The following is an 18,404-nucleotide window of genomic DNA, read 5'->3' as shown; positions in this document are numbered from 1 at the left end:
AGCCTGTTAATTGAAATAGCACTTCCGAGCAGCTGTGAATGAGGCTTTGAGAGTACTCGTTGGCCTAAGGCAGACATCGGATGTGAATTGGAGCACTCTTGTTCCTCAGTGCTTCCGAAGAGGATGAATGGATGAATGAGAATAAATGCCACAACTTCCTGCTCTAGCTGGGATTTACAGGCTGTCAGCCATCGGGCATTTGTAAATAGAAACTGGCAGAGCAGGACACTGCCCGTTTCATTTTCTTAAACTATCCGTGTTTGGAATAACTCAGTTAAGAGAAGCAAGCCCATGAGACACTAAAATTACTCCCTGTAGCATAAACAAACTAGGAATTTCATGGGCCCACCTCTGGACTCACCATTCATGGTTATTTCGTATGGCTCTAATTTAAGAACCTTTTCCTTGAAGAGCTGCTGCTGGACGTCACTCTCTAGATCATGCTGTCCTTTTGTGAACCATTCAAAGCACATCTGGACATCAATACAAATAAAGATCAGATGAAAACTGAATATTTCTGACAAAGCTACACCTGACGTAGTGAAAAACCTACCTCACGGTCAAGTTCACACACATCTAGACCTGATACTAGGCATTCCCATAACTCCTTGGCACGGTTCCACACGAGGTAGAGACTAGCTTCTTGGAGGAAAAATGCTAAGAACTTGAGGTGACTTTCCAGGTACTATAAGAAAAAAGGAAGACATTATTAGGTACAGTGGTACTATTATGATTTAGATGCAATTTTTACGGGTGCTCCTACCTCCTGGTAAGTGTATCTGCCATCCACAAGTGTGCAGCCAGACAGACCAGAAGGTCCAGCAATGGACACAGCCAGCCGATGGCAAGAAACAAGGCTGCTTGTGATAAGCTTGACAATCTCAAAGTTCTTCTTCAAGTCCTGAATGATACTCTATTGAAAAATGAAAGGAAGGGATAACAATTTGCAGCCACAATTCTAAAGTTTAATATAGCTGCCCATAGAAGCTCACCCATGCAAGGAACAAAAAGAAACAGTTGCCTGTGCTGCTTATACCATATAAACCTGAAAGTTAATAGTCACCTGACATTGGCCCTATCACTGTTCTAAAAATCATATTACCAAACTGTCAGAAGAAGCTCCTTCAAGCTTTGGAGCTCACACTCTCTAAAACTTTAATCAGTTCGTAAGGATTTATTTGTCTTGATGCTCAACTCCAGTCCAAGACCCACCTTTTTCACTGATGTTTTAATGTTCTATCCCTTCATTTAGGAGTTTTTCCATTCCATGCAGTTCCGCGAGTCAGTACTGATTCTACCATACTGTACTCTGTTCTAACATGGGTCTGCCTGTTTTGTAAGCATACAATTTACCAGTTTCTTCTGTATTGTTAATTTAAATTTTTCAAAGTAACCTTCATTGTTGTTTTATATTTAATGTTTGTAATATGACAAGCTCCTTTTAACACTTTCTGTGAAACTATACCATGTATGCGTTCATGCTTTTCATATTAACTTCCATTGCAGAGTATGGTTTTAGTTATGTTGAATTTAATGTTGGACATCATTTGCATAATGAAAAATTTTTCAGTTTGCAAATGAACATGCACTTAATGGAGCTATATAAAGACTAAAATACAGCTCTGTGACCTTGCCTCTTGTGCCCAGTCATCTGAGAATCATGACATGGCTTCTCCCGTACCTTGTCTTGCTTCTGATAAGTTTGCTTGATGAAGGAGCGTGTGATCTCATGAAGCTGTCGAAGTGCTGGCACTACCCACATGGTTTGAGGGTTGCTCTGTTGGGATAACTGAAAGACAAGTGGGTTAAAATCATGAGTACTCAGTGAAAAGACCAATAACCTTGAGCAGTTGTACCAGTCTCAATGGCTGCTTGCTTCTCACAACTGGGGACAAAACCAGCAACTGATGTGCTCCTGCTAAGCTCAGACTCACTTTCTTAATGTCCTCAATACACTTGATAATATAATTCCTTTTCACCCCCTCCTTCACAGAACAGGCATCGCTCAGGATGGTTAAGTGCTCCTCTAATGCCTGCTGAACTAGGCCAGTGGGCAATGTAGGCAGATGGGCCAGTTCCCAGAGGACCTCCAGTACCTGAAAAACAAGAAGACAAGTGCGTGCCATCACACACTGGGAGTGACAGACTTTTCTCTGAAAACACTGCTCACTCTGCCTATTGCTTCTGAAAGCCTCCTGATGATACCAGCCATCTTGCTTTAACAGCATTGTCATCTAAGGTATGAACAAAAGGAAAAAAGGGACTCTGGCATAATTCCATTGGGCAGACAACCAGCTGAACTTTGAACTCTATCATCAAGTTATGATTTAAAGCACTAAAGTGTGACGGCACAACAAACTGTAAGGGCTTCAGGAGGTATAAAGCACTATGGCAAAAATAGCCTCATCTGCTAGCATGACATCTGCCCTTTTACTGAAATGTACGGCTTCTTACATTAAACACCCCAGCAGTCTCCAGACCACCAGTTCGCAATGATTTCAGTACTAGAGTTGTCCCTACCATCCTTAAGCCAGTTCCCACTACACAAAAAAAAAAAAAAGGTTGTGATCCAAGTCAAATGTCATCAAAGTGTGCATAGAGCATTTCATATTTTAATGTAAAGTCAATGCACTCACTTTGAAGTACAGTACCTTGGAATCCGAACTTAATCCATTCCAGAACCCCGTTTGAATTCTAAATCGTTCAAGTTCCAAGACAATTTTTCCCCTTTAAAATAATATACACTGGATTAATCCATTCCTAGGTCCAACAAACTCGAATTTTCAAAATGATTTTAACAGTAAATACACTGGATTTTAAGGTAAAATATTAACAAATAATAATAATAGGGCTTTTTAGGACCCATGGTGAAAACACTAAGTTGATATTATATAATAAAATAACACAAAACAAGCACAAAAGCATAAAATTAGCAGCAAAAATCACACAAGATGCTTTCACTATAGCTTCCGACAACAAACTGAACGACAAAGCGTATGGGTGCCCTGAGCACTGGGGAAACGTACGCACGAACGATGTGCTGGGTGTTCGGATCCCGGGTCAAAATTTGGGTGAATTTTTCATTCGGATTCCAGGTTGTTTGAGTTCTGGGGCGTTCTGATTACAGGGGCAATACTATATTTAAAGAAAGATCTACAAATGGTGTATGAGGACACTGATGTCTGGGCCTTACAGAAAAGGCATACAGCCAAAGTGAAGTATGGGGAAGTATTATGCATTTGAAACAGAAGAGACTTAGAAGAAGGGGTACAAGCTCTTAAGGACAAATTAAACCTGCAATGGTGTTACAACCTAGTACAGTGATCCCTCGCTATATCGCGCTTCGCCTTTCGCGGCTTCACTCTATCGCGGATTTTATATGTAAGCATATTTAAATATATATCGCAGATTTTTTGCTGGTTCGCGGATTTCTGAGGACAATGGGTCTTTTAATTTCTGGTACATGTTTCCTCAGTTGGTTTGCCCAGTTGATTTCATACAAGGGATGCTATTGGCAGATGGCTGAGAAGCTACCCAACTTACTTTTCTCTGTCTCTCTTGCGCTGACTTTCTCTGATCCTGACGTAGGGGGTGTGAGCAGGGGGGCTGTTCGCACACCTAGACGATATGGACGCTTGTCCTTCTGTGGGCAGCTGCTTCGTGAAGCGACATGCTGCACGGTGCTTCACATACTTAAAAGCTCAAAGGGCACATATTGATTTTTCACTGTTTTGTTTTTCTCTGTCTCTCTCTCTCTCTCCCTGCTCCTGACGGAGGGGGTGTGAGCTGCCGCCTTCAACAGCTTTGTGCCGGCGGTGCTTTGCATACTTAAAAGCCAAACAGCCCTATTGATTTGTTTGCTTTCCTCTCTGTTTCTGACAGCCTGTGCTCCTGACGCGCACTCCTTTGAAGAGGAAGATATGTTTGCATTCTTTTAATTGTGAGACAGAACTGTCATCTCTGTCTTGTCATGGAGCACAGTTTAAACTTTTGAAAAAGAGACAAATGTTTGTTTGCAGTGTTTGAATAACGTTCCTGTCTCTCTACAACCTCCTGTGTTTCTGCGCAAATCTGTGACCCAAGCATGACAATATAAAAATAACCATATAAACATATTTCTACTTCGCGGATTTTCTTATTTCGCGGGTGGCTCTGGAACGCAACCCCCGCGATGGAGGAGGGATTACTGTATTTGGCATCAGTCAAGTATCTCATGGTTTAGTTTTGTTAAATGAGAACAGCAGGTAATCCCTTGTTTTTGGTTTTGCAACACAAGAAGTCTAATGTGAACAGTCATTATTAGTCAGTCATCATCTAACGCACTTTCTCCTGAACAGGGTCGCAGGGGTCTAATAGAGCCTTTCCCAGCTAGTATAGAGTGCAAGGCAGGAAACAATCCCCCAGACAGGGCACCAGTCCATAACAGGGTGAACACACACACAATCACCCCAATCACAAACTAGGACTAATTTAGGATTGCCAATTCACCTAACCTGCATGTCATTGTACTATGTGAGGAAACCAACGCACCCAGAGGAAAACCACACAGACACGGGGAGAAAATGCAAACTCCATGCAGGGAAGACCAGGGACATGAACCTTGGTCTCCTTACTGCGAGGCAGCAGCATTACCACTGCGCAATTGTACTGCTCTTAACGTGAACACAAGGAGCATTTTAGCATAAAGTGACCAAGCCTTGCAAAACATTTTAGTTCATAACAGCTTAAATTCCATGAATATAACATTCAGACCTTTCTATGTAAGGGTTTCATACTACTAATGGATTACATCTCGCCTGAAGAAGGGGGCCGGAGTTGCCTCGAAAGCTTGCATATTGTAATCTTTTTAGTTAGCCAATAAAAGGTGTCATTTTGCTTGGCTTTTCTCTATACTACTAATGGCAAATTCTGTTAAAACATTAACACACACATCAGTACACTCTCTTTATATATTCAGCATGTGACAGATTCTATTTTTTGTCTCATTTCTAATTTGAGCTTGACTTAGCGTCATGTAATTTTTTTTTTAAGAATTAACCATAACTTGTTATAAATATATTGGTACATTTAAAGCAAATTCAATTTTCATGTTCTATTACATCACAAAGTAGGTCATTCTGTTGGTTATATGGCTTTACATAAAATTGAAGTTCTGTTCTCAAACACACACACACTTTTTATACATCAAGTAGGCTCAGACAAACCATTTTATTTTACCCAGCCATCTAGTTCCTGAATCAATTTAATCCATTTTAATGTTTCTTATGTCAAAGCCTATACAGTAAATCCTCATTATCCACTGAATCGGTCTCTGCGGATTTGCATACACGTTCCTACAAAAATGTAACCCATTTTAAGACACCTATGGTCTACTCCTACTTAATCATGGCCATGCGCAGTAGAAAAAAAATTTCGGAAAAGTCTATTGTGCAGCAGTAACATGTGACATTGACCAATAACAGGTCTGTGATGCCCTTAGATGTTCTGGACAGCACACACATTACACTAAATGGATCAGCTTGTGTCTATCCAGTTTTCAGAGGGGAGGGTAAGCCTCTAAACTGCATTTGTGATGGGGTCCACAGCTTGCAATTGTTCTCCATAAATGAGGAATTCCCAGGAAGTACAGTTCATAAGCCCACACTATTTAAGTTTCTGCCTTTTGTACACATCCCCAATAGCTACTACTGACTGGATGGTGTAATGATGTCCTTGGATCGGTCCTGCTGCAGTTGCTTACAGCCTCTGGTGGAGTACCAAGAAGACAATCAAACTTGATTTTCTAGAAGTAAAAATAAGGTTTTTGCAGGTGAACTTGTAGAAAGATCATTACCAAGCCTTGAGGGACAAGAGCAGAAGACTGGTGCATCTGCCAAAATCTGTCTCCTCTGCCAGTCCTCCTTTGGCTTGCCTCCCCAGAGCTGGGTCCCATCCAACTACCCCATTACTGCTCTCTCCCATGCTCCCAACACCCAACCCCATGACACTTTCCCAATGGTCCCACACAGGCTAGAACTATAATGATTCATTCCCTTGTTCTAACTCGCTCGGCTCCCCTTCTTCCATTTTTGGTTGCGGTGGCCCAGTTACCCACCTATGTGCTTCAGTTTAACAACTTCATTCTCGCGACTTTTGTTAACAATATTCCATGCAGAGAAGCATAGTGCTAATGGAAGTGTTTTGCCAGGTGCTCCTAAGCACAAATTTGTTGTGATGAGCTTTGGTTGTTTTGGTACACTAAATTATGTGATTACTAACTGTGTAAGACCGTGGTGTAAAAAGCCAAGGCTCCTAGAAACTAATGAAATCGGCAGAAAAAAAAATTGAAATGCAGAGTCTGCGGTTTCGTTTTGCGGACATGCTCGCCCCACTTGTCTATCAGCAGGTAAGCAAGTTTCTCTCTCGTCGGAGGTTTTGTTTTGCAGATGTGCTCGCCTTGCTTGAGTATTAGTGGCTAAGCGGGTTTGTTTTTGAGCTTCATGCTGTAGCCTCACACTTCCAGGCCAGACAGACAGACACACATATACTTCCACACATAGACGTTTATATATAAGATGATGCTGTGATGCAAGATTTTGCATATAACTTGATAAATATTTTGTATGTTTTTATTTGTAATTTAGGCAAAATAGTGTTACATTAGTGAGAAGCATTCATGTTTACCCCCTTAGGAATGGGATGTGCCTTAAACCAGTTTGGCGAGTATTTCTCTGCTAAACTCTTTCAACCCCCGCAAGGAAGCCAGGTTACCTTAACATATGGTTTGGGGGCAGGTGTTAAGATATTCTATTTACCTACACAGTTTCCTATTTATGGTGTTTTTCAGAAACATAACCCAGGCAAAAAACAAGAAATGACTACACTAACAACATTAGACCTAAGAAGGTATCTAATCTTAGATAAGATACCGTACTTGCACACTTTTGTCAGTTAAGAGTTGCCAATTAAAACTAAAACTATACGTCTTTGGGAGGTGAAATAAAAATCCAATCAGACACTGAAAATATGCAGATTCCATATAGACGGTGACTAGGCTTGGATGATGAAAGACTGTAGGAGCTGAACATTTTCTTGTCACCCTCTCTAGCCATGGTGTCATTGGGACCACTCTCAGATGGTTAGAGTCCTACATCTCAGGCAGATCCTACAGTGTGTCTTGGCGAGGAGAGTTGTCAAGGGCGCACCAGACATGCACAGGTGTACCCCAAGGATTGGTGCTGGGTCCTCTACTTTTCTCTTTGTACACCACCTTGTTGGACTCTACCATCCAATCCCATGGTTCATCTTATCAATACTATGCAGATGATACACAGCTGTATCTATCATTCTCTCTGGAGGACAATAAGATATCAACTAGAGACTCTGAAAGTCTTACTGATATCTCAACATGGATATCACCATATACAGCTCAGCCTGGCAAAAACTGAGCTTCTTGTGATCAAGGCCACTCAGTTCATCTCTTTAAAGCTTGGCTGACTGTTGCTAACACCTGTGTAGTCAGTACCCAACCTTAGAGTGGTGATTGATGAGCAGCATTTTCTGACCACATTTCTACTGTTTCTCATTCATGAAGGGTCATGCCGTACAACATCCACAAGATCAGACCTTATCTGACAGAGTATGCAGCACAACTTCTGGTTCAGGCTTTGGTCTTGTTGCGTCTGGACTACTGCAACTCGCTTCTGGCAGGTGTACCTGCATGTGCTATCAAAGCCTCTGCAGATGGTCCAGAATGCAGCAGCCCGTCTTGAATTTAAACAGCTAAGAAGGGCACATGTCACTCCTCTCTTCAGGTTGCTAAATTGGCTCCATGTAGGAGCATGCATTAAGTTCAAATCTCTGATGCATGCCTACAGGGTAGTCAATGGCTCAGCACCTGAGTATATTGAGACACTGGCGAAGTCCTGTACTCCTCGTCACCCACTCAGGTCTGCCAGGGAAAAGCATCTAGCTATGCTGCATCTGCAATCTAGACTCTTTTTCAGTGTAGTTCCTAGTTGTTGGAATGAGCTACCCACCTCCATCCGTACTGCTGGTTCCCTCACTGTATTGATGAAGCATTTGAAAACCCATCTGTTTTGATAATATCTGTCTAATTGATTAAAAAAAAAAAAAGTTTGCACTGTGATATGTTATATTGTTGGTTAATTTGTTGTTACAGCAAGTTTAATTGCTTTATAAATTGTAATCTATGATTGTATATTCATCAGTTAACAACATCTTTTCACTTGTGGCAATCAACTTTGTTTCCTATACAACTACACTTGCTGAACAAACAGCGCCTAGCACCACTGTTACTTTATTATGCTTACCTCTTTAGTAAGTCACTTTAGATAAAACTGTCTGCCAAGCATATAAAATGTAAGAAAATTTAAGTTGACTGGAGTTTTTAAAATTATGAAGGGAATTAGTACAGTATAATTCTCAGCTGCTACTTCAAAATACTTCAACAAGAACACAGGGACACTGATGGGAACTTGTTAAAGGTAAAGTTTGCACAAATGTTAGAAAATGTTTCTTCATGCAAATAACCACAGACTCATAGAATAAAGTACCAAGGAGTGTGGTGGAGAGTAGGACTTTAGGGTCATTCAAAACTCGATTTGATATTATTTTGAACAATCAAGGTGAAAAGGATGGACAAGCTTGTTGGCCCGTTCTTGTTACAACTGTTCTAATGTCCTGAATCTGTCAGGCACCTGCACAGTATCAAGAAGTTATGAAAATAAATTACCAGGTGCATATTTTCCACAAAATTCATTCTATTAAGCTGTTTCACTTGGGTTTTTAGCCTTTCACATTTTAACAAATACTATTTTGGTGTATTTTTAAGGTCAACAGTTACATGTAATTACTTCAATATTCTTATTTTTTCTTATGCCATTCTAAGTACCTTGATCTTACATAAGTTAACATTATTTTATTAAAGAATTCTAATATATCATTTTTGGTGCAATACTACCTGACTACTGCCTCAATACTTAAGCAATACTACCTTATGAATCCGGAAATTCCAAGATGGAATCCAGTACTGTGTCATTTTAAGTGCAGGCTCTCCCAATGTCAATGTGAATTTTCATTGCACATCCTAAAAACTAAAAGTTAACTGGTGACTTTAAATTGACGCCGTGTGAACAAGAGTGTGTTGGGCAGATTCCTGCTTTGGGCCTAAATTCTGCCTAATGTTATGTATTACCCCACTTGCACACATATATCTAGTTAGGCAAGCAGGATCTGTGGTTGGTATAAAAATGGACTCTCTGGTGACAGTTGCAGAGAGGAGGACACTATGCAAGCTGCCATCTATTACGGAATTTGAACATCACACACTATACACCATCATACTTAGGCAGAGGAGTTTGTTTAGTGGTAGGCTGCTATCACAGAACTGCAATACGGACAGATACAAAAGATCTTTGGTCCCCAGAGCCATTCGACTCTTTAACAACTTCCCAACAGGGTTGGGGGTGGTTGAGTTATGAGCCTGACGCTTCGTCTCTGCTCATAAGCTACATTAAGCTGTATTAGCTATGCACTACTTCTGATATCTCACTTCTTGGTCACTACTGTATAACCTTTTCAGAAAGTGTCATTTTAAACATGTTACCCTGTCAGCTTAAGCCATGTCACTTGATTTTACTTTAATATCAATGTCACTTTATTATCCGTCACTTTGGCAGTATTGTATTATATGCACAATTCCCATTGCACTGGCATTATTGTATGCACCAGCTTGTGACTTTATTATTTGTATAGTATTTGTATAATGTGTACTTAAACGTTTGTATTTAACTTGGTATAATTATAAGTGGCACGGTGGCGCAGTGGTAGTGCCGCTGCCTCGCAGTTAGGAGACCCGGGTTTGCTTCCCGGGTCCTCCCTGCGTGGAGAGCGCTTTGAGTATTAAGAAAAGCGCTATACAAATGTAAAGAAATATTATTATTACAGTGATCCCTCGCTATATCGCGCTTCGCCTTTCGCGGCTTCACTCCATCGCGGATTTTATATGTAAGCATGTTTAAATATATATCGCGGATTTTTTGCTGGTTTGCGGATTTCTGCAGACAATGGGTCTTTTAATTTCTGGTACATGCTTCCTCAGTTGGTTTGCCCAGTTGATTTCATACAAGGGACGCTATTGGCAGATGGCTGAGAAGCTAGATTGATTACTTTTCTCTCTCTCTTGCGCTGACTATCTGTGATCCTGACGTATGGGGATTGAGCAGGGGGGCTGTTCGCACACCTAGACGATACGGACGCTCGTCTAAAAATGCTGAAAGATTATCTTCACGTTGCTATCTTTTGTGCAGCTGCTTCCTGAAACGACATGCTGCACAGTGCTTCGCATACTTAAAAGCTCGAAGGGCACGTATTGATTTTTGACTGAAAAACAAACTCTGTCTCTGTCTCTCTCTCTCTGCTCCTGACGGAGGGGGTGTGAGCTGCCACCTTCAACAGCTTTGTGCCGCGGTGCTTCGCATACTTAAAAGCCAAATAGCCCTATTGATTTGTTTGCTAGAGATTGTTTTCTCTATCTATGTGACATTCTGTGCTCCTGACACGCACTCCTTTGAAGAGGAAGATATGTTTGCATTCTTTTAATTGTGAGACAGAACTGTCATCTCTGTCTTGTCATGGAGCACAGTTTAAACTTTTGAAAAAGAGACAAATGTTTGTTTGCAGTGTTTGAATAACGTTCCTGTCTCTCTACAACCTCCTGTGTTTCTGCGCAAATCTGTGACCCAAGCATGACAATATAAAAATAACCATATAAACATATGGTTTCTACTTCGCGGATTTTCTTATTTCGTGGGTGGCTCTGGAACACAACCCCCGCGATGGAGGAGGGATTACTGTATTATTATTGACTACTGGTACTTAAATTTCTCTTGGGGTCAATAAAGTATCTATCTATCCAAATAAAATTAAAATTGGAAAAATACTGGGGAGGCAGTAAAAACAATGCAAAGTCACCTAGGCAAACAGTCGGAATATACAGTTTAATATATAAAAAAAAAAAAATGTTAATTATATGTTAATTATAAATCCATTCAAGGCTGGTGGAGCAATGTTGCAGGAAGCAACCTTTGAAAAGGATTTAAAAGGGTTTACGTTGACACAACATTCTCATTGTCTAGACCAGGGGTGTAGAACTCCAGGGGCCTCATGTATAACGGCGTGCGTAGAACTCACACTATAACATGGCGTAAGCACAAAAGCGGGATTGTGCGTACGCACAGAAAAATCCAGATACAGGAATCTGTACGTATGCAAACTTTCACGTTCTTCCACTACATAAATCCCGATCAGCGTGAAAAGTAACGCACATGCACACGCCTTCTGTCCCGCCCCAACTCCTCCCAGAATTACACCTCTTTGAATATGCAAATCAATATAAATAGCCTTCTGTGAAAAGACGATGGGAAAAGCACGGGGGGAAATATAAGAATTTCAGCGAATACCAAGTGGAGGCAAAGGAAAAACGTACTATTTGTTGGTTTAAACAGTGGTATAATCAACAAAAGGAAGTTGATCGAGTGACAGAGTGTCGGAGAAACTTGAAGGCTCAAGTTCACAAAGTCGCACAGTGCACGAAATAAAAAAGAAATCACATATCAAAGTCGCCGTGAAAAGGCGAGTCGTAGCCCACCGTCTGAGTGTCATATGAAAGCTTATTAGGGTACAGATAAAAAAAAATAGGCACACAGTGGGAACAAAGCACGAAATGTCAACTTTAATCTCGAAATTTCCACTTTAATCACGTAGTTTATTTTGCCATTAAGGTAGAACATCATAAACTTCATCTTAAAATCGTTTAATTTACTAGTTTCTCAAATCACATTGTAACTAAAGTGGCACATTAAATGCTTTGTTCTGTATTTGATCTTCTATGTGCTCTACATGTGTGAATCACTACCTGCTTCTTAAACGGGCTTTCTCTTTCTCCGACAGGACACATAATCCATTACATTCATGATATTACAGCTCTCTGAATAATTAAAATACTGAGATGTATACGTGATATCTTTTTCATGATGATAGGAATGAAAGCATGTTATTAAACATGGGAACACGGTGGCGCAGTGCTTGTTCATGTCTCACGCAAGAGGCTTGCAGCGCCATGCGCGACCTTCGATGAAATAATTTATTACAGAAGTACTGTCTCTTTCAAACGAACTAATCTCCAATTCCTGTCCTTACTTTTTTTTCTCCAAAAACCCAATCGCCACACAATCAGCTATATACTGTAGACGTGAAGCCATCTGCAAGCTTAAAACTCCGATTCTTCAAAACTTTTAAGGAACATTGAAATATCTTCGTAGTACATGTTTAATGATCATATCCGTCTATCCTTCCAGTGTCGCGTCAGCACCAGCAAGAATACAACGCAATGCAGGAACAATCCCTGAACTAGCTAGTGCTGCGGCACCGTGTCCTCACATGTTTAATTATTAACAATACAGATTATTTAAATGAAGTTAAAGTTTTATCTGTATAATATAGTCAACATATTTTGCTGCATTTCATCTTAAAAATGATATTGTCATCATATGTAAATACGCGCTTTATAAAGTGGTGCAGGTTGTGCAATATTATAACTGTCGTGCAAGTTTACAGTGAGGTGATTGTACTTATAAGTACAAACAGTTCTACAAGGAGCACCTGATGGACTGATTTAGTGCTTTTATAGTTCTTGGGATGAAACTTTTTCTAAACCGCAAAGTCCGTACAGGGAAGTCTCTGAAGCGTTTTGCCTTGGCTCAGGCAGCGTCTGCTTCATGCTGTGTACCGATAATTCTCTTTCCAATCAGCTGCTGCTGTGATTCCCCACTCAGATACAGTGATATAAATATTCCGAGTGGTGCAGTGAGAGTAATATGGAAAAAGATGATCTGCTGTGGCAACCCTTAACGGGAGCAGCTGAAAGAAGAAGAAGATGCAGTGAGAGTTACAATGCTAAAGCAGTTATGGTATTTGGAATACTATGGCTATTCCCTGGACCATTATATTGCTGCAGGTTAATAACAATCAGATGCATTACACTAATAAACAATATGCAGTTAGTTTCAGTGTATTTATAAAGCGGCGTCAGGAATGTGGAGCTAAGAAAGAAAGGGTGATCACACAGAAACAGTAGCACTGCTTTGACGCTGGGTGCCGCCAGTCTGCAAAACCGAGCGGAGAAATTGCGTATGCCAAGGTATGAGTTATCGTGGAAATGTGCGTGGCTTTACGGCAAGTTTAGGTTTTATACATCGCGATTTTAGTGTGGAAACGTTCGTACGCAACATTTCTGTGAATACGCACCGTTTATACATGAGGCCCCAGGCCTGAAGGGCCGCAGTGGCTGCAGGTTTTCATTCTAACCCTTTTCCTAATCAGTGACCAGTTTTCACTGCTAATTAACTCATTTGCCCTTTGTTTTAATAGCCCTGTTTTTAAGGATTCAGTGCTCTGACTTGATTCGTTTCTTCATTAAATGACAGCCAAGCACAAATGAGATGTGAAACGAGCCAACAGAAGACCAGCTAAATTAGGTCTTCAAACTCCAACCAATTTAACTCCAACCAGATTCTTAATGAGAAGCTGATTCCTGCTGTTAATTAAACTCGTTTTTTAATTCCATGGCTTGTTGCTGCTCTCATTCTGCCACAGCACACATTTCCAAAATTGTTGATTATCTGTTTTTTCTAAGAACACCGGCAAAATTGTTTGGTGATCTGAGAGATCAGTCTTACTGCGACCTTCACCTTTCTTTATTTTCAGATATTGTGGATAGCTGGTCATGTGGGCAGCTCATTTTGTGTCTCATTATTGTTTTGCTGCTAATTAAGGAAAAAGAAACAACAAAGGGGCTGAGTCAAGTTAATTAAAATTAAGCCAAAATAAGTTAATTAGCAGCAAAAAACTGGTCACTAATGAAGAAGATGGTTCTAGAATGAAAACCTGCAGCCACTGCGGCCCTCCAGGACTGGAGTTCAACACCTATGGTCTAGACAAAGCAGAGAAGCAATTAAAAAGACAAATAAAATGTTAAGTCGTATTGTAAAAACTGAGACTTTGCAGCACTTGAAGCAGTGCCGAGGAGAATGACTAGAGGTGTTTTCACAATCATAGTGTTTGCTTTGTTCAGAATCAGGGGATGACTGTTGTTTTGTTTCACTTTCAGTTTTTTGGTTGCATTTCACGCTTCAATTTTCAAGCAAACTAAACATATCAACAAACATCCCATGGCCATGTTGTGGACTTCTTTCACTAGAAGAAATACTTTTTTCCTGGAAAAAAGTATCATGCAGGGAATACAAAAGTTATATTTGTGCACAACTGCACTTCCATAATTATTTTTTTTTTTTTAATTTACCAAACACAGCCCTGTGAGCGAAATGCCTATTATTGAACAACTGGAAGGCTAATTGAAAATTACACATCATACATGGTACAAAAAGGATGCATTTTAGACAGGCGAGTGTACAAATAAAGGAAAGCTCTGCTGAGGGCAAACAGTGATGTGCTTCACTTTTATGACAGAAGTCTTTAACAGGCGAGATTAACTGTATGATGATGCACACTTTAGTTTTCAGTAGCCACAGAGTACTTTATCTCAAATCACATGTTTACTGTCATAACGCTTGTAAATATTTATTAATGATGTTCATTTTGGAATATTTGTTCAACGTGTACCATGTATGTCAAAGTTAGTGTGTTGCCTTATCCACATCAAACCAGGAAAGCAGTCACACTGAGGTGAAGCCCCACCTGCACGCATCACTTTCATTGTGTAAGCAATTGGGGTCTTGAAGTTCGGTCTCACAGAACACTGCTATTCATTTCTTGCCACCTCTGTATGTGTTTGGATCGATCTGAGCACAGCTGAATTAACACTTTTTATTTTTATTTTTCCAAGATGCATGTATCAGGTGCTAAAATCAGGAGCTAGGCTTGCTCTAATTGACTGGTAATCGTGGGAGTTATTTTATACTGTTATTTTTATATTCTGCCACATTTGTACCTAAGTACTATTTTAATTTGATCTTTCTTTCTACTTATTTTAATTCTCCCTGTTAACCCTTGACTCATTATGCTGTGAATAAGATTCTCTAATTACTGATAGCAGACACTTAGCATGACTACCACAGAATGCACAAATTCACCCATAATGCAAGGTATTTCCTGTATTTAGATTGGTCTTGTTTTGGACCACATTCATACCTCATATGAACTGCCCCAGGATTCCCTTGGTACCACATTGACACACCACCCTTTCCAAAAGGTCTTGGTCCAGTTGTTTTCACCCTTAACAGAGTGTGATTGGCGTGTTCATATCTACCTAAATAAACTGGAGTTTTTGGAAAATCGCAAGAGAGTTGGAAAAAAAACACATCAAACACACTACATGTGTGGGACACGTAACCTGTCTAGACTGCACAGCAATTTATTCCTGTTTGTTTCAGGACCCTCAGTCTCTAATGATCTGATAAGAAATCACTCAGCTAGTTTCTCAGTTCTGTCTTACTGTTCCTTCCCAAAACCCACTGCTTCAAAATGACTCCATATAGTGAGTCATGTCTTGCATGTAACCCCAAACAGGCAGCTTGGCCTTTGTGTTTTGCACTAGGACTCATCGTCCACCAACACCCCAAGCCCTGACACAAATAAAACCAGCAGTGGGGTAAACATGGAACCAGTTCTCAATCTGCCTAGTATCTGCTATGCACAATACTGACCCACCACCAACATTCTCTGTTTTTATTATATATATAATTTAAACAAAAAAAAAAGAAATCAGCACCCTGCCACTCACATACAGCTCTGCTGCTTACCTATGCACCAATAACAGGTTACAATGTAGTGTTGTTGCATTTCTCAATTTTGTAATAGACACCATCTGTAATTCTGGCCCTGTGCCTGTTTTGGATTAAATCCAGCCACAATCACTGCTCAACTCTATTGCCTCCCGAGTCTCATTCTTTGTGTCCTCAAGTCTTCACCTATGTCTTGATCTAGTGCTCTGCCTTCCTTTGTTCTTCTGCTGTGGAGACTCAATGCCTGTTACATTCCTTTCAATCATCTATTAATGTTCATTTTTAATCTGTAAAGTACCATGTAGAAATGGTGCAACACAAACACATACCTTGCCTGTTGTTGCCTCTGAACGAGCTTCTCGTCCAATTCGTCCAATGAGGCTTAGAAGCTTCTGCCGTACTCTATCACTTTCCACCTCCCAGCTCTGAGGAAAAAGAAAAAAAAAAGTTAGCAATCAGTGAGACACCAACGGATTGAACAAAAGATGAAAACAGTCCTTGGCGTGCCAGGAAGATTAATTCTAGTACATCTCAAGTTTGCTCAGTATGACACAGCAGCTGGTTGCTAGCACCCTGTGCATGCACACTCTCCTTGATGGGACTCAAGCACCAACCTTCTGAATCAGGACAAACAGGTGACTAAGCTGTTCAAAGCTGAACTTCACGGCTGCTGCTGCAATGATGCTGTGAATATTTTCGATAACTGTGGAGGACTGGCCAGACTGTACACAGGAAGAACAAAGTCACTTGATTTTAGTTACAAGAACTGTTCTCAGGATAGCGTGAAGTCTAACTTCACTACATTCCCAAGAAGGGCCAGATAAAGCACTTGCCTGGATTCTCCAGATCTTGGAAAGCTCATCTAAAGACAGTTTGCTTCCAAGCAGCTCAATGATACCCTTGATCCGCTCACAGTACTGTGCCTGATCAATGTTCCCTAAAAAAAAACAAAACAAAACAAAAAAAAAAAAACAAAACAAAGAAAAAACATTTGGACACAGGTCACTCCCTCAAAGAAGATAAATAAAAGACGTGGGAGAAGCACCTTCAAGAGCTATGGACAGCACAGAGTTCTCCACTAGCCAGTCCAATAGGCGGTCTGAGTCAATAGCATTCTTCACAGATTTGGTCACCGTACTGTCCTCAATCAGCTTGGTTACCTGTCCACACAGAGCATAGCACAACCATAACACACAGGCACCACATCTCAGATTATCACCGAAACTCAAAGCAAAATGTAAACACCTCATTTTGACAGTTCAATAATGTGGTTACTCAGCATTATTCTTGTATCCATTCACAAATACAGAAAACACACAATGACATGCGAGCTGAGAGTTGCATTGCACAGGGAGTTTTCATTGATAGTGAAAGATATTCCCTCTTACCTCCTTCAGGGAGTTCATTTTGGCACTAAAATGTGGTGTTTTCAGCATACGCAGCAGAATATCTAGGCGAAGGTCATCCACTACAGTCACTAGGTCTGGCTGAAATCTCATGCATAAGAGCTTTATGGCAGACAGGAGCTCTGGGATGCTGACCAGCCGCTAGCACAAAAGAGGCAAAGTAGTCAAAACCAGAACCACCAGTGAAGACTAGCAATGTGGCATCTTTCACAGTGTGGAAAAAGGGCTATAGATAAGCAGTACAAATGGGTTGGGAGTGCAATCTACAGGTGCTTCTAATTCCACCTTATTGCTTCATGCCAATGAAGCCACTGAAGTCAGAGGGAGAAGGATACTTGCTATCAGTCCAAAGGCAAAAGAGCCATGTAAGCTTGTATTTGTGAAATCACTTACCTTATCCTTTAAATCTTTCTCCTCTAAATTTTGCACATATGTTATCATTTTATGGATGACTGGATCCAGCATGGGCTACAAAAAACAAAGCAAACATGTAACTCTGTACATTCAGCCACTATCTAAATGTCTGAAACCACATTAATCCTCAGACTGGGTACTAAGGGGGACTACGCTGTCAAAGATGCATAAAAACCTAAAGTTTACAAACCTAAAGCGTACATGCAAAAGAAAAGAATGAAGAACTTACCTGTACCAAGCTGGAGTTCAAATATTCTGCACAGGCACCAAGAGGCTGGACCAGGGCTGAGACAGACTGATAAAATGAGGAAGATCATCAAATGCGAAAAAGCAACAAAGGCAATAGGTGCAAGTATTAGAATGACTATCTATAAAGGATGCCATCTTCACTCCACTCCACTCACCGCAATTTCGATATCCTCAGAGTGCAACTTGGATTGTATAGCAGCAAAGCCACCCATCTCACCAAACTATGAAGCAAACAAAAAGAAAAGATTAGCAATAAACTTGCTACTGATGTGGCAGTCATGCCTCAGATTCACAAAAAGAACAAAAAAAAAAGGGCACTAACCCGATTGACCAAGTCAACAAGCCAGCCATGGGGCTCCTGCCAAAAAAGAAACAAGAACAGATAGCCTTTCAGAAAATTGTATCTACTCATCAAAGGTAAAAATTAATTTTTATGGTTGATCGACAGGGATGGACTTATACTGTAAGCCAGAAGACACGTTCAAGCGCACTACTGGACAGGGATGTTGGTAGATGGACTAAAGGCTGCATG

At 40.5% G+C, this 18,404-nt stretch overlaps 1 protein-coding gene across 3 annotated transcripts in view; it reads right to left on the bottom strand.

The window, feature by feature from the left end:
• The window catches only part of usp24 (ubiquitin specific peptidase 24), a 78,429-nt gene that overhangs the window by 34,206 nt on the left and 25,819 nt on the right, over positions 1–18,404 (bottom strand). For all 3 annotated transcript variants that reach the window (XM_051932682.1, XM_051932683.1, XM_051932684.1), the window contains 14 exons: positions 18,195–18,230; positions 18,028–18,093; positions 17,853–17,918; positions 17,603–17,677; positions 17,192–17,350; positions 16,849–16,963; positions 16,637–16,740; positions 16,418–16,525; positions 16,133–16,228; positions 1,935–2,096; positions 1,682–1,789; positions 764–913; positions 554–685; positions 362–473 (listed from right to left, as the gene is read on the bottom strand). In XM_051932682.1, coding sequence (XP_051788642.1) covers positions 362–473; positions 554–685; positions 764–913; positions 1,682–1,789; positions 1,935–2,096; positions 16,133–16,228; positions 16,418–16,525; positions 16,637–16,740; positions 16,849–16,963; positions 17,192–17,350; positions 17,603–17,677; positions 17,853–17,918; positions 18,028–18,093; positions 18,195–18,230 — 1,489 coding nt within the window. The remainder of the gene's footprint in view (positions 1–361; positions 474–553; positions 686–763; positions 914–1,681; positions 1,790–1,934; positions 2,097–16,132; positions 16,229–16,417; positions 16,526–16,636; positions 16,741–16,848; positions 16,964–17,191; positions 17,351–17,602; positions 17,678–17,852; positions 17,919–18,027; positions 18,094–18,194; positions 18,231–18,404) is intronic.

This window comes from Erpetoichthys calabaricus, chromosome 10 (assembly GCF_900747795.2).
Source record: "Erpetoichthys calabaricus chromosome 10, fErpCal1.3, whole genome shotgun sequence".
NCBI lineage: Eukaryota > Metazoa > Chordata > Cladistia > Polypteriformes > Polypteridae > Erpetoichthys > Erpetoichthys calabaricus.
The sequence above is the reverse complement of the archived record's forward strand: the minus strand, read 5'-3'. Positions and strand labels throughout refer to the sequence as shown.